The sequence below is a fragment of the Cuculus canorus genome, chromosome 3 (genome assembly GCF_017976375.1).
Source record: "Cuculus canorus isolate bCucCan1 chromosome 3, bCucCan1.pri, whole genome shotgun sequence".
NCBI lineage: Eukaryota > Metazoa > Chordata > Aves > Cuculiformes > Cuculidae > Cuculus > Cuculus canorus.
The window spans coordinates 61,608,860-61,623,996 of NC_071403.1; the positions used below are offsets into that span (position 1 = coordinate 61,608,860).

Genomic DNA, 15,137 nt, shown 5'->3' on the forward strand with positions numbered 1-15,137 from the left:
TTTATGGGTCCAAAATGAAATTCTTAAACCACTGAAAAATCAATTTTAGGAATTCTGAAAACAATTTAAAAAGCTTAATGCTTGTTTCTCTTAGCTTTCCTTTTTTTCCCTTTTTTTCCCACACACCACACTTCTCTATTGTTAAAGTTGCTTTTCTATCAAGATTTCCAATAGCTCATTACAAAATAGTTTACTTTTACTTCCTTAGCAAATCAGAAAATTAATATTTTATAGTGTGATATTGTATCCAGCTTCACAACGTGGCAAAATTACTACGGTCATCAATGGCAATGTTTGAAGTAGGTTTGTTATCAATTGTGCCATGTGCCAAGTGTGTTTTATTATCAACAATTTCATAAAGCTCTTTAGATAAATAAAACAGCTGTCTTCCTTAATTATCAGCATATAAAAATGCATTTACAGTCAACAAAAGACTGTCAAGCTGAATTATTATCTTTCAGCTTCCTTTCAGTGAGAAAGGAGAGAGAGAATTTCAAAAGGTTTACTCTGGAAATGGAATTGAAGAAACCAGAGATACCCAATCACACAGAACATATATTTGAAGCCATTACTTACTGCCAAATGCAGCATAATCAGCGACTCTGTCTTCAGCAGAGAGGAAACAAGCTTTGCTACAGTAAAGTGTAATTCCCAGTGAATTATATCCTAGAGTGGCACAACATTCAGCAATTGACCTGATTTTCACCATCATTGCTAATTAGAGATGTTATTTTATTTCTGCATAATTATCTTCTGAGAGATATTTCCTCTCCGTGATGTATAGAAAGCTTTCCTAGAAACAAAGAGGTGAAGAAATGCACTACGCTATGAAAAAATCTGAAAATATTTTCTGATATATGAAGTGCTGCAATATTCAATTAATATTTCTTATATAGAAATAAGTCTTGAAGATAGTTTTCGAAATTGCAGTGGTTTCGGTCTAAATCACCAGACTTATTATGCAATTTTGTTTTAAAGGTTCCATTCAAAATAAAGAGAAATTATTTCAGGAGCACATCAACCTGAAAATGCAAAAATCTTTGGGAATCAATGAAGTTACCACTTTTTAAGTGCAACTACTACCATGACTGAACAATGTAAGCAATTAAAGCTAACCAGGATAGGAAGGTAGTAACATGATTTTCAGGATCATATTTCATAGTACATATGTTTTAGCTTATATTTTAAAAGATGAATCTTGCCATAAATATGCACAGATATGCAATATGAGATATTAGATGCAAAGAACCCATTTCCAATAAATAAAAAGAAATTCCATATTAGATATTTGAAAATCAAGTACTGCATTTCATCTTCCCTATTTATAGAGGTAGAGAGGGCTGCGCGATTTATTGAGATGGAACTGAATAGCTTATGCACAAAAGAAAGCAAGGAGGTTATCTGAGAAGATTATTTTGAAGATGACAGGAATGTAAAAGTTAGTTTTAAAAAGCAGATTCAAACATTACTTATTAATGCTGCAGCACTGGGAAATTATCATCTCTTTCTATATTTGAGATAATGTATCTTTTCCTTTGAGTGGAAGACTTTCTTCCACCCAAGAACACATTTCTCATGAGTTATTCCTGTGTTAAGCTGCACATATAGCTAGCTGTTCATCAGATCTGCTCTGAATATTTTTGGCTAAATAGCACTTGATAGAAAAGTACATAGTTTAATTGAAGCCTGCACATTTTCTAGAGTCTCGTGAAGAGAGGGTCAGATATATCCACACTTTTTCTTGTGGGGTTCTAACCATCAGCTTGTACCTTTCCATTAAAAGAAAAGTCAGAAAAAGATACTAAAGAATCACTAAACCCCAACTGACACTTTTTTATTAAATATATTACCTACCATAGATCACTGACACATATATGGTCCTCTCTCTCATCTGTAATGTATTATCTGATGTAATAGGCAACAAGGTAGTGAGGTTTAATACAAAAACATCAGAAAGTAAGCTTAGTTCAACTAACTAAAATTCATGAAGTCTTGTAGAACAGGCCTTTAAGACTTCAATAAAATTGTACCTTTCCAATTCTTTACTAGAGATTCAAATTTGAAATTTAGAATGTATGACACAGCCATGCATTTTTCCCAATATGCTTTCAGAAATTTCTGTCAGCTTGTTGTATTTGACATATGGGGAAGATGAAGCTGGATAGAACAGAGGAGAAAACAGTATCCCATGCTGTTATTGCCTTTTTTCCTTTCTTTGATACACAAAGGCACAGAAAAAACCAAACATTTCAAATCAAAACAGAATTTGCAATTTTTCATTTTTCTATCCCATTTTAAAATGTATTTTCATTAATCTTCTTCCCCCAATAAAATTAAACAAAGTTCTTACTCATGGCATTCAGCAACTTCAGATTCTTCAGGTGTAGGACTTCCTTCCGACTTTTTCCACCCGATGACATATTTACTCACTGCTCCTTGCCTGCGGTATGGTTTTGAAACTGACCCAGAAATCTGTTGACTACTGTTCTGTGACACTATATAGACTTTGGAGGTATCTAGTGAGCCACTCTTTTTAGAGCAATGTGTTGATGGACTTCCTGAATGATGTGACCCACTGAAAAAATAAAGAAAACACAGAAAAGCAAAAAATGAAATCTACTATAAAACAACAAATCAGAAATGCTTTGCCTGGCACACAGCTATAATGCTTAAGGTCAAGTTTTTCTCAAGGTTAAAATCACGATAACAACATTGGTACACTAATTTTCTATGTACCAGCAGTGTATACATTAAAGTTCTTCAAGAACAGAATTGTGATAAGTTTCTAAAACAGGTAACATATATAATTCAACTTGCTGAAACGTAAATGCAAACTGATATGAACTGAAATTAAAAGACTATGTTCAAGACATATATACAGAATTTGTGCATACATTTTTAAGTAATACATATACACATTTTGTTAATTATATAATTCAATTTCATCAAGAACTACATGGGGAATCGCAAATATGTCTCTAATTATAAAACCTATGTGCTTTTCCACTTCATGTTAATTTTGCCAGTTCACGCCAGTTTAAGATGTGTCTTTCATTCAGCACTGTTAAGAATTTGGTATTAAGAGAAGTAAATTTCAATTCAACAAAACCAGTCCTCTGGATAATTTTAAGACCCTCTTTTATTAAGATTAATAGTGTTAGTAAGGACTAATGAGACCTTTTATTAAAGGCTCTCAAAATTATTTAAAATTAACCAAAGCAAACGCTTCCTTGAAGAAAATTTCTTATTTTCATTATGGAAGTGAAGCAAGCAATGCATTCAGAAACCAAATGCCTTGCTTAAAATCAGGCTGGAACCTGACACAGCAGCTCCTAACTTCCATTGTTGGTTTATGAATCCAAACACAGTGCTATCCTCTGTTCCCAAGAGCATTGGATTAATTTACAGAAGACCAGGTGTTGCTGAAAGTGTAACAGACATAGCTCCTTTGCTGACCACACAGCATCAAATACAAGTAATACACATGTACAGAAGTCATGAAAGTAAATTAAAATGCCTACCACAGAAGAAAGCTGAATCATTAACGAAATGGATTCATAGTTTTGAAAACAGTTAGTAAGTGCATCTAATCTTAAAACTTGTTTATTCACTCTCTTCTCTTCCATCTTTCTCTCCCAAAAGCAGAAACGAGATTATGAGTTTTTCAGGGAAGAAAATAACATGGGTGATGTCAAAGGTTTTTTGCTTGCTATCCTTGCAAATACGGAAAGAATTTACATAAAGATGTGGTGAAGGAGATAATGCAGTTATGAAAACTCAAAATCTAAAGATGAAGCAAATATTGAAGCACTATGTAAAATACCATGTAAAATAAATTTAATAAAATTGAGCATCCAACATAATTCTGTAGGTTTTAAATAAGGCAATATTTTTTGAAGTAAAGAATTAAAGTTCCTATAAAAGCATGGTTTTAGATAAGAGTTCAGTGCAATGGTTGGAACATACAGTATATATTTTTAAGATCCAAAGGATGGTCTATGTAAGAGACAAAGCAAAAACTGAAGGCAGTGAAGTTAAGCTGTTTCAGCTATAGTAACACGAAGGTATTTGATAATTCTCATTCAACATAAACATTAACAACAGAACCATGAGACAATGCTGTTCATAGTTCAAGTCAGTCTTGTAGTTTGAGATACTATTTCACACGCTAAGTTTAAATCTAAATCTTATTCAGACACTACAGTATTAGGGTTTTTTCAGGGGCTTCTTCATCTGCCGATATTAGAGAATCAGGCCAGTATCTTTCAACCAGCATCTTTCCTGTGGATTGCAATATCTATTCAGTAAACAGAATTCAATTTTAATAAAGAAATTTTGCATTTAGACTTTCAACCAGTCTGTTGGCTTGTTTCTTTAAGTTTCATGCTGCTTTGCTACTTCAGAACAAGTTTACTATTTAACATTCATAAAATAATTGTGAATGAATGCTTCAATAATGTTAGAATTTCATTGTCATAGATTATGAAGAAATACAAACTCAATGCCTAACTAGTTGGAAAATATATATATAGGATTCAGCGGTAGATATCGCATGCTTATGTGTTAACTTTTATTTGAGCGTGTCAGTGTTGCAGCATCAGAGTTACGAAATAAGATATTTTTTAATAATGTACGCCTGTGGGTGCTGTATAGATGATGTCAGCTTTTAAACCCAACTGCAAAATTATTTCTCTCTCCAACATAATTTGAAGAACATGTAAGCAAAGTTTAAATAAAGCAGTTGTAAAATGTAACAATTTTATCATTTTCTTATAGCAAAAGGATTTGGCACACAGATTAGCAGGTGATCTTTGAAAACATTTATATTATTGAAGTGCAACTGGGCAATCCTAATGTGAGTCATTATCTCAACAATAATTACTACTTTGGAAAAGTCTGAGTAAATCACTTAAAATCCAAATGCTTTTTTAAAAAAAATTAATTATTCCATAAAATGTTTATAGTGTAGAAGTGAGCAGCACATTAGTTAATGGCTGCCTGGCACTTTAGGTATGACAGGTGCTGAAAATACTTATTCTAGCCATTAGAAATCTATTTTAGTTCATAATGACGAAGTCTTAGAAACGCAGAGCTTATTTCTAGCACTTTAGAAGACTCGATATATAAAATTACATCTCAAGGCATACAAAGCAGAGTAAATTTGGAGCTACATTATCAAAAGGGTAGTGAAAACTTCATGTGAAAGCATTTACCTTGTTTTCACAGTATTCTATACAATAGTCTATACTATCTTCTATATCCTGTGAAGAAAAATCTGCAAGTCAGAGTAAGGATACAAGACATTTACTCATGTCAAGCACATAAAGAAATAAGGATACAGGGTATTATTTGGTTATTTTCCTGTACTGATTGACAGTGAAAACAGAAAAATCAGAGGAGACGAAGAACAATTTCTTTCCATCCTTTGCAGAGTAAAAGCCTTAACACATAGACTAAAGCTTCCACTTCAAAGCCACCATAAAATGGGAACTGGGAGATAAAGGCAAGCAGCTGTAAAACTGTACTTTCAGACTTTCAGACTTTCCTTTACAATAGATGTACCATACACACATTCCATTGGTAACAGTTCAAACAAAATGGTAAAGCACACATCGCTATAATGTAAATTAGGGGGGATGGTATGCACTGGTGTTTCACTATATGTAAACATTGTTCATCCCAACTTCTCTAGTTTCGCTCAGCCTAAACAGGTAATTTGTTGCAGTGTACTGAAAAGAAGTATGTGAAATAAGGTTTCGTTGCAAACTTCACTTATACTCAAGGATGTTTCCCAATTTTAAAAAGCTAAGCAATGTGCACAAGATCACATGTAAAGTCTCCATCAGACCCAGAAGCACGGCTAGCTACGCTTTTTGGGCAGACTCATCAAGAATTGCCTGAACAATGCTACAGTATCTTACGTAGGCATTTAAATATAACAACACCAAAAAAAAATCAGAATCATTTAAGTGCACTTCCAAAGAAAGGTAAACAGAACAATAACAATGAAAAAGAGTTCTCTGCATGTTAATCTATAATCTATAATCCCTAATTTGTAAGAAACACATACCTGGAATGAGAGGAGATTTCACTTAGGTCTCCCATGCTGCCTTCAGCTGTATGACTGGTAGAAATAGCAGAGGCATAGCTATGAACCCCGTAGATTTTAGCTGGATCATCGTCTGGCCCAGGAGTTTCAGAAGGCTCAGTCCACTGCTCAGTGTGACAATGTACTCCAGACCTGCTGCCAGCAAGGTGCAAAGGAGCCAGAAGAGGAGCAGGCATGCAGGGAGCTGTATCAATTCCACTGTCAGTAGAAGCACCCTTTATATATGTCAATCCAAGCAGCTCAGGATCCATCAGATCTCCAGAACCAAAATGTTTTTCATCACTGTTGCTGGATGTATTACTGGACAGGGTGTTGCTGCTTGAGTGGCTTGAACAGCTTTTGTCTCCGATCTTAACAGCAGAAAAACAAACAGAAAAAACCCTCAAGTTAAATAGTAAATTATTTATTTTCATATAAATTACTGAATTTTTGCCATTCAAAGACCATTTTATTATTTTTTTACAGTATAATAAAACCGCAAAGTATGAAAAGAGCTAATTATACCACCAGTTTCTACGAAATTAATTGCACAACTGCCTAGACACATTAAAGGATATCACTACATACAGAAACCTCTAGTTCCATATCTTCTATGGCAAATCTTAAGATCACATTTGAATTTTCAGATTATAGGACCTGCTTAACATCCATAAAATTGCCTTTCTGAACAGCTGAAACAAGCATCTGTTAAAGTTAGATGTACTGGTAATTATTTGTTTAAACAGGTTCCACTGCAAATCTGAAGAACATCGAAGACTAAAGTATCATCCTTAGCTGGTTCTCAGTGTGGGTGCAGCTTATTGGATCAAATCCAATTGGCTGTGTGGCTGGCTAAATTGAAGCCAAATGTGATATATGTGGACCAGATGAAAGTAACTTAAATCACAGGGCTGTAAGCTAAACAATAGCTATTGTAGTGGAATAATTATGTCAGGCATTTGTGTCAATGAAGGTGGAGTTGTTTGTTTGTTTGTTTTTAAAGAGATTAGAGAGTTGGAATAATTTATCTATGTGATAGAATAGCCAGAATAATGGCAGATAGGCTTCTATTAGGGCAGATGGACTTACATTAGGTAGAATATAAGTAGGAAGGGTGACTAACTTTTTTACAACATCCCTCTCCTAGTAGACGCATATAAATGCAGCTGTTCCTCACACATTAAAGGTAGTTAGAGAAGGCAGCCTTTCCAGAAATGATATTTCTATTCCATATGGAAATTAACAGGCCTCAAAATTTGAGATAATTATTTTAGGAAAAAAGGAAGGATTACATTTGCATTCATTGTAACATTTATAAGATGTGTCACCTTAAAAACAATGGAACAATTGATAAAAGAACAATGAGCAGTTTTTCCAACAAGAGGGACTTGGAGAAAGGTGTCTGGAGAAAAGGCATGTCACTTCTTACTGTAAAATGGAACCAAAATGGAATAGAAAAAGGTTGGGGATGGGAAAGCTCATAAGCATACATTTAGGCTCAGAAGACATATTGCATGTACAATACAGACTTGAACTGCTTGAAGTTCAGTATGGCCATAGCACAGGATCATCTTATGCATTTCATGTGCTAAAAAAATTACTGTATGAAAGCTCAGCATAACCCTAATTGTTACACATTGTTAAAGATTGTGTCATGGGGCAAGATTTAAGAATAAAAAAAAAAAAAAAAAAAAAGGAAAAAAAATCAGCACAAATATATTTATTCCATGTTATTCCATGAGAACAAACAGAGCCGGGAGACAGCTAGTGAAATTCCGCACACACACACACCCCTCCACCCATTTCCTAAAGTTCACGCTAATAAAAAGACCTCTTTTTTTAAAGGTTAGATATTTTATATTGTTCTTGTACATTTGCTGTAGCCCTCAGCATGAATTTCATTGGCTGGAAGAGTCATACGGGCAAACTGACCTGAACAAAAAATTATGCACAAGAGAGCATTACAAGGTCCTTTACGAGGAGATGACCATTTTTTCCTGTTTTACAGCATCCAAGAACAAAACAGCTTCATTTTATGAGTATTGCCTTTATAATACTGCTGGTTCTTACTCTGTATAATGAAGTTTTGCGTAATAATTTAACTTTGGTATCAGTGCTCTGTTTAATACTGATTGTTAAGTATACTGATTCTAGCTTCCTGTCAACTTCAGCTTAAGGTAAAAGAAATTATTTTTGTCTTCATGTACATAATTCTAGAGTGTGATTCTATTTATGATAGTACTTTTTTTTTTTTTTGAGAAGTATCAAGCTAGATTCTCATAAGGTACCACTATTCATAAGATGAGAAACTGTTCTCATATTCTTACCATAAAAGTCTACAAATAGATTTTGTAGTACAGATTTGTACTACAGATAGCAGGTTTTTCCACGTAACACACGCAAAATGTGTATATCATTACTGTACTTTCTATCTCTAAGTCATTGAGGATTTTGTCATTACTGAAGACACTAAACTAGGTAAACTATAAATCTGTTCAGCATTCCCAACATACAAACTACATTTTTGTAGTGCTGATTGATAACTATACAACATAGTATCTCACATAACATGACAAGTGGTACGGTGAATATAATTTTTTTTAAAAGGATACGAAATACTTCACAGATTAAGCAAGCCAGTATAAATCAAGCTGTAAATACACAGCTGAGCGCTGACTATACAACTTTTATCCCTTCAATACCCCAGCCACATGCCCTCATAAACACAGATTAAGCATACATAATTGACCCCACATCTAGGTGCACATACTCTTTGCCTCTTAAAACAGGGACGTGGTCTTCATAAATCACTAAAACGAAATACATCTTAAAAGTATGTTAAGTCCCAGTATGGTTGGTTTTTTTATTTTTGTGATGGTGGTGGGTTGTTTTTAAATTTTTAGAGTTCTGAATGACATCTAAGTAAAAGACTTACATGTGAAAGTTTGTTTGGCGACTCCTTGCCACTGCCTTCTTTTTGTAGAGCCCGGTCTTTGTAGGAGCTCAGGACTTTGGTCGAAGGTGCATGCCACTTGGTTTCTGCCATAAATAATTGTGTTTTAATTTCTGAATGCTAAAAAGATGAGTATACTGTACAAAGAAAAAAGGCACATGGCTTAGCATCAGGTTTCAAACCTGCAAACTCTTTGGATTCACAGACGTGTATCATTGCAGAATTTCCCGAGATCTAGTTTTTCAATGATAATTAAATGAAATCCAACCTGCATTTCATAATTCATAAGGCTTTCTAAAGTTCAGTAGTAGTTTGTTCCAAGTAGTATTTAAATACCCCACTCCATGTTCTGTTGGACTGTTTGTAACAGTCCCTCCTTTCACTGTCATTTAAAGTGCTCTCTGGGTACTGAAGTTCTGCACCAGAAGATGGTCGCACTTCAACAGACACTGCACTGCAAAGAACATGTATTTTTAAGATATGGTGCTTTTCATTACCAGAATGTCTAGTTCCTTCCAAAGTGTCCTCTCGTTCTCTGCCTCCTTCACAGTCCAATGACCCTGAACCTTGGTGGTGTTCGTGAAGCAAAGGGGACTGGCACCTTTAAACGTAAGCAGAAACATAATCTGCTTGGGTTTTTTCCTAGAAAACTTGTTACATGATGAATAACACTTTCTACTCTTCAAAGCAAATATTTTTAAGTGATTTGTTTAAACAATCATCATGCACACTCACATTCCCTACCCCATCATGATATAGTAACATTTCCAAACACAGCATGGAAATACTTACATGTAATTTTTTTTCAACAGCAAACTGTTATACCTAAGTGTGAACCGGCCAAGGAACTGAACTTCAGGAAATGCATTCTTGGGGCTATATACCCAATGTTTTTTCAATGGAGAACTACGGTTAATGCATGCTTAACTGCTCTAGGAACTAAATGCCACAGAATGTAACTCTATATTTTTGGAGGTTTTCAAATCAGAACACACAAGCCAGTACCAGATCTATCGCTTTGTATTGTATTGCAGAAGTTAGATTATTTCACAAAGCAAAACACTAAAGCCAAGTTTGCTATTAGAAATAATTGTGCTGGAAAAATGACACAAAATGCATTTTTATGTACCTATTGTCAAAAAAATTGCTATAGTTTTATTTGAATTATTAGCATCTATTTAGCTGCCAGAGATTTCAGTGAGCATACTGAAATCCTTGAAGGAGCCTCCAAGATATTGCATATACATCTGCTACATGGAATATCTTATCCACAAACAAGTCATGCCAAAGTAGTATTAAGCTTACAGACAAGAAGTCAAGCTGACATTTTCAATATTCACAATTTTTTTCTGAAAAGTAGCATCTGAAAGCCAAGTGGCAAGTCTGGAATGCTTTTATATTATGCTATACAGACACTGATATAGCTTAAAATTTTTATAACAGAAGTCTTTTCCGCAGCTATATTTATACAAGAAAGTGATAAATTTCAAGTAATTTAGAACAGATGTCTCAACTAATATTCCTATAACATAGACAGGATATCAGTCTTTTATACATAGACAGCTAACTTTCAAAGTTTCAGCATCAAAGGATTAACAGGGATGTGAAAGAAACATCTATATATCTCAATGGCCTTTTAGGGAGAAGAGACCTGTGAAAAGCCTTTTTTGAGGAGAGATGCTGGGGAATGGATGCCACTGGAATAAGCACAGAAGGAATTAAAACCTTTGAAAACTGTAAGGACAATTTTTAAATCAAATGCTCTTCAACTGAAGGAAAAGGAGAAGAAATTTTATTCCAATTCTGAGTTACTAGCTGATTTCTGCTCTGTTTCTGGGAAAGCAATCATAAGAACTGTTTGTTACTTAATTGAATTGCAAAGTAACAATTTGTTCTTAAAGAGTTAAAGCAGAATGACTTTAAAATTTTGCTGGCATACATCTTAAAATATGCTAACAGATTCTGCAAATATATCTATGATACAGAACATCCATGTAAATTTTGCTTCAGAAAGAAGATGCACAAGTTACACCAAGATTTATGAAAAAAATAAAAAAATCAGCAGTACCCTTCATATCCCACTTGCTGTCTCCATTGGCTGCTCCCACTGGGTCCTGGGTCACTGGAGGAAGACTGGTTGCTCGGAGAACTTCTGTAATGTTGACCAGAGTCATTAACAGTGCACCGAGATACTTGTGGGGCTTCAGATTTAGCCTGGGTTGTGCTTCTTTTATACAAATACATTCATTGTTACAGCTAATGTAGATGCAGTATGAACACTTAGTTATATTCATTTGGGAAATTACTGTTACTAAAAACCTTAGTAAATATTTTAAAAGTATATTTTTTCACCACTAATAAAATATTTCCAACTGAAAACACAAAAACCAAGAAGAGAAAGATTAACTGCAAACCCTATTCTCCTTACATCTAGTTTTACTTCTGAATAAGTAGGTTTATTCAGGAATCAGAACAGCTGGATTAGGACTCTAAATTTGTGCGGGGGAAGTTCTCATGATGGATGAGAAACGACTGTTAGTCACTCCACACATATTCCAATTTTCAACAAAGTGGTTTAGAAGTCGTAATACCAACACTTTTTCATTTTATTAATTATTTGACATAGAAGAGCAATAAGAAAACGTTTTTTATTTTTATTTTGATATTTAAACTTTTGAGCCTCATGTATTAATAATGCCTTTATGTACTATTCTTGGATTTCCAGACAGTTGAAATACAATGTTCAAAATTGGTTTTGATCATCCTCCTATCCATCACTTCTGTACATATCAATCCATAACTACAGTACAATTTCCTTCTGTGACATTACCTTGAATTACTCATATGTCCCTTGTTTTTTGCACACATACATTAAGTAGATAACGTAGTGCCTAATTTGTTAGCGTATATCTCTCTGGTAAGTATTGATGGGACTGAGTCACTCTTGACCAAGCGAATTAGTTTACAGGCTACAATTGAATTCAGCTGCATGTTCTTGCTTTTTACCATCAAGAACTTTACATTTCTTGCACAACTTAAGTAAAACAGCATTAAAGAATGGGTAAGTCATGATCCCATGTGTTTCCAGCCTCCAGACTGATGCTTAGGACATTGTCCTCAAAACTAGTACGTTAGTTCACACTATCCCAGGCTAAGGTATGTCTAGACCTCAAGCCTCCCATCTGCCAGCCAAGTGTCTCACCACTAGGCTACTAAACAAAAGGTGGCTACAAAAGAATCACCGTAGAAATCCAGTTGGTGAATACTTCACAAAGTTCCCTTACAGAACAGTTGCAGCTGCCTGCTTTCAGAACGGATTCCAGACTCCAGGTGAAAGGATGCACCTGCCCACAAATATGACTCAAGGATTAAAGTGCATGGAGACTTTTTGGAAAAAAAAAAACCCTGGGAGAGCTGGTCTGATTGAAGCTTCACTCTTAGGCACTTGCTATGAGCAGCTGTCACAGAATTAGGCATTTTGTAGAAAGAGGAGTAGAGCTCAAGGATATCCTTATAGTGACTAATTAGAGGAAACTCCTTGATCAACACCAAAACACTTGGATGACCTTCTCAAAGCACTGAGCTCTCTTCAGGAACTGTACTAGGAGCAGAGGTGTTCAGCTCCCAGCCTTTAATTTCACTCCAGGGACTGGGAACCTAACTGTTACATGTCACAGTACATGAACTGTTGCTGTTTAAGCGTTTCACTATAGCTAGCCCACACTGCAGTTGTTTCTTCCTTTTTTTTATTTCTAAACCGAATGATTTCATCACTGACTTCAATGTTAGCTCCTTTTCAGATCAATCACTATAACTTCTCCATTTTATCAACCTGCTTTTCCCTGTCTGGACTCTTCAATTTGTCTAAAATGACACTGGGTCTCTGATCCTCTAAATCTCGCGATCATTTTCCTAGCCTGAGTATACATTTTCCTCCTTGAAAGACTACCCATAGGTACTAATCAATTTTACTTCAAACTCTTGTTTTAAGCATCTCTCTGCCAAGCCATCAAGTATGCCTCTTCCCATGTGGAAAGATCTTGCCAATTAGTTACTTCTCTTTTCATGTTTCCAGACTCACATGTCACAGTTCATTCTTTTCCTCTCCATTCATTATTTATACTCTGTAACATGTCTTCCCCAGAACAGCACTTCTGGCATTGTACTTGTTTTATTTAAGTGATACAGGAATTGCTTCATGTTAACTTTTTTTGCCACTGTTAACTTTTTATCCAAATGCTTCACAGAGTGTAAGAATAAGTGCAATTTATATTTGTGAAGTTTTTGGAAATGAGTAGCATGTCAGAAAGCTTTCATAATCTGTATAAGCATACGTATGCTTAATCAAGCTCCATAAATCCCAAAGTATTTCAAGACATTTGATACACTGTCTCCTTATGCTAGATTTTACCAAGAATTTCAATAACAAGACATTAGGAAAAGTTTGAGTCCTACAATGGTATACACACGCTTACAGAAATGCACCTCTCCTTTTCTCAGGAGGTGAGAACAGGGGTAGGGGAGAGAGAGAATACAAATGGTCATAACTGGGAGCCTGCCTTCTGCAGACCATGATTTAGACATATTTTCAAATATGTACTAGTATTACCTGTATATATATCAAACAATGTAAAAAGTCACTAGATCACCCCATGGAAAAAAAGGCATAAGCAGAAATAATTGCAAACAATAAAGGACAGAGTTCTGCTCAAAACGTATGGTTTTCCCAAATAATTCTAAAGGTTAAATACATTTGAAAATTTTTAACTTTAAAAATAAGTTCTTATCTTATGACAAATTATGATTAAATCAGAACAGAGTCAACATTTAAGGATAACATCGCACCATCTATGAGGTGTTACATGTTCAAATCACCGGCTCTGCTTTGTTTAATTAAAAGCAAAGCAAAGCGTAAAGACTAGTAATGAGTTACAGAACCCTTTGAAACCATGCCAATAGCTTGGTAATGAGATTAAATAATTCATTATTAAAGGGATGAGTTCTTTTTATTTACGCTCATTGTTTGTTTAAATAGGCTCCCCAAAAGGTGGGGAACAGGACATTGTTTATTTGATCAAAAAGTCACAAGGCAGTTTCTTACTTTATCAATTTGGCACTAAAGAGAAAGGTCAGCTGTTCCCATAGTAGCATCTTCAGTACAGTCCATTCTCATCACAAACAATAAAAGTCACTTGTTTCAAGTAAAGGGAACTCTGCTGAGTGAGTGCTCTTTAACGCAACCTCAGAATTAAAATTACTGTCAAAACTCAACAAAATCAGGTTTAAAAATAAGTATATCCAAGTTCTAGAAAGCACAGATATCGAAAGTAAAGCATAATAGAAAAATGACAGGCATTAAGCGGAAAGTATATTACCTTGCACCATCTGGCAATTTTCTATCAAAGGAAGTGCTGCGAGGAATGGCTGTCTGAGCCTGCTGGAGAAGCTGCTGGCACTGCAGTCTGTCAGATGTTCCTAGGATTGGAGAGGCACGAGAGAGAGGCTGCCCAGCGGGAGTCGGCACCCGATGCCAAGTGGTATTCCTTCTGAAAGGGGTTTTATACTCACATGGGGTGCCTTCACTGTCAAGTTTGTATTCCACCATGGGTATACGACAAAGTTCTGAACAACCCCTACGGGACAAATAAAAGTGCTGATCAGTCTCACTGGAAGGAACAAAAAAAGAAATCTTATATTCTACAGACAGAAATATATGCATATTTTTTCCTTCTGGGTGCCTAAAGTTGTTCATATAGCATTGCACAGCCCTTTGAATGCTTCAAAACTATTACGCCAATGTAGGAAGCACTCCAAAATAAAAGATTTGCTCTCATGTGCTCAAAAGTTTTTGAACTCTCTCCTTGTCCTTCAAAAAGAATACAATACTAAGCTTTTATTAATTCATCTGCAGCTTTAACTTTACATGATAAAAATGAGCAGAAGCAAAGCATTCAAATGTCATCAAGTTTTTTAAAATTTCTTAAATACAAATGATTTCTTAATGTAAAAATTTACATATCCAAAATTACAAAACACGTTTGCTGCTTTGCAGAACACTAAATGTGTCTTAACGGTACTGAGAACATTCCTTCGGAA

At 35.0% G+C, this 15,137-nt stretch overlaps 1 protein-coding gene across 6 annotated transcripts in view; it reads right to left on the reverse strand.

The window, feature by feature from the left end:
- The window catches only part of SIPA1L2 (signal induced proliferation associated 1 like 2), a 138,824-nt gene that overhangs the window by 24,522 nt on the left and 99,165 nt on the right, over positions 1-15,137 (reverse strand). For all 6 annotated transcript variants that reach the window (XM_054061475.1, XM_054061470.1, XM_054061471.1 and 3 more), the window contains 6 exons: positions 14,417-14,674; positions 11,110-11,193; positions 9,539-9,642; positions 9,024-9,127; positions 6,071-6,459; positions 2,351-2,575 (listed from right to left, as the gene is read on the reverse strand). In XM_054061475.1, the coding sequence (XP_053917450.1) occupies positions 2,351-2,575; positions 6,071-6,459; positions 9,024-9,127; positions 9,539-9,642; positions 11,110-11,193; positions 14,417-14,674 (1,164 nt within the window). The remainder of the gene's footprint in view (positions 1-2,350; positions 2,576-6,070; positions 6,460-9,023; positions 9,128-9,538; positions 9,643-11,109; positions 11,194-14,416; positions 14,675-15,137) is intronic.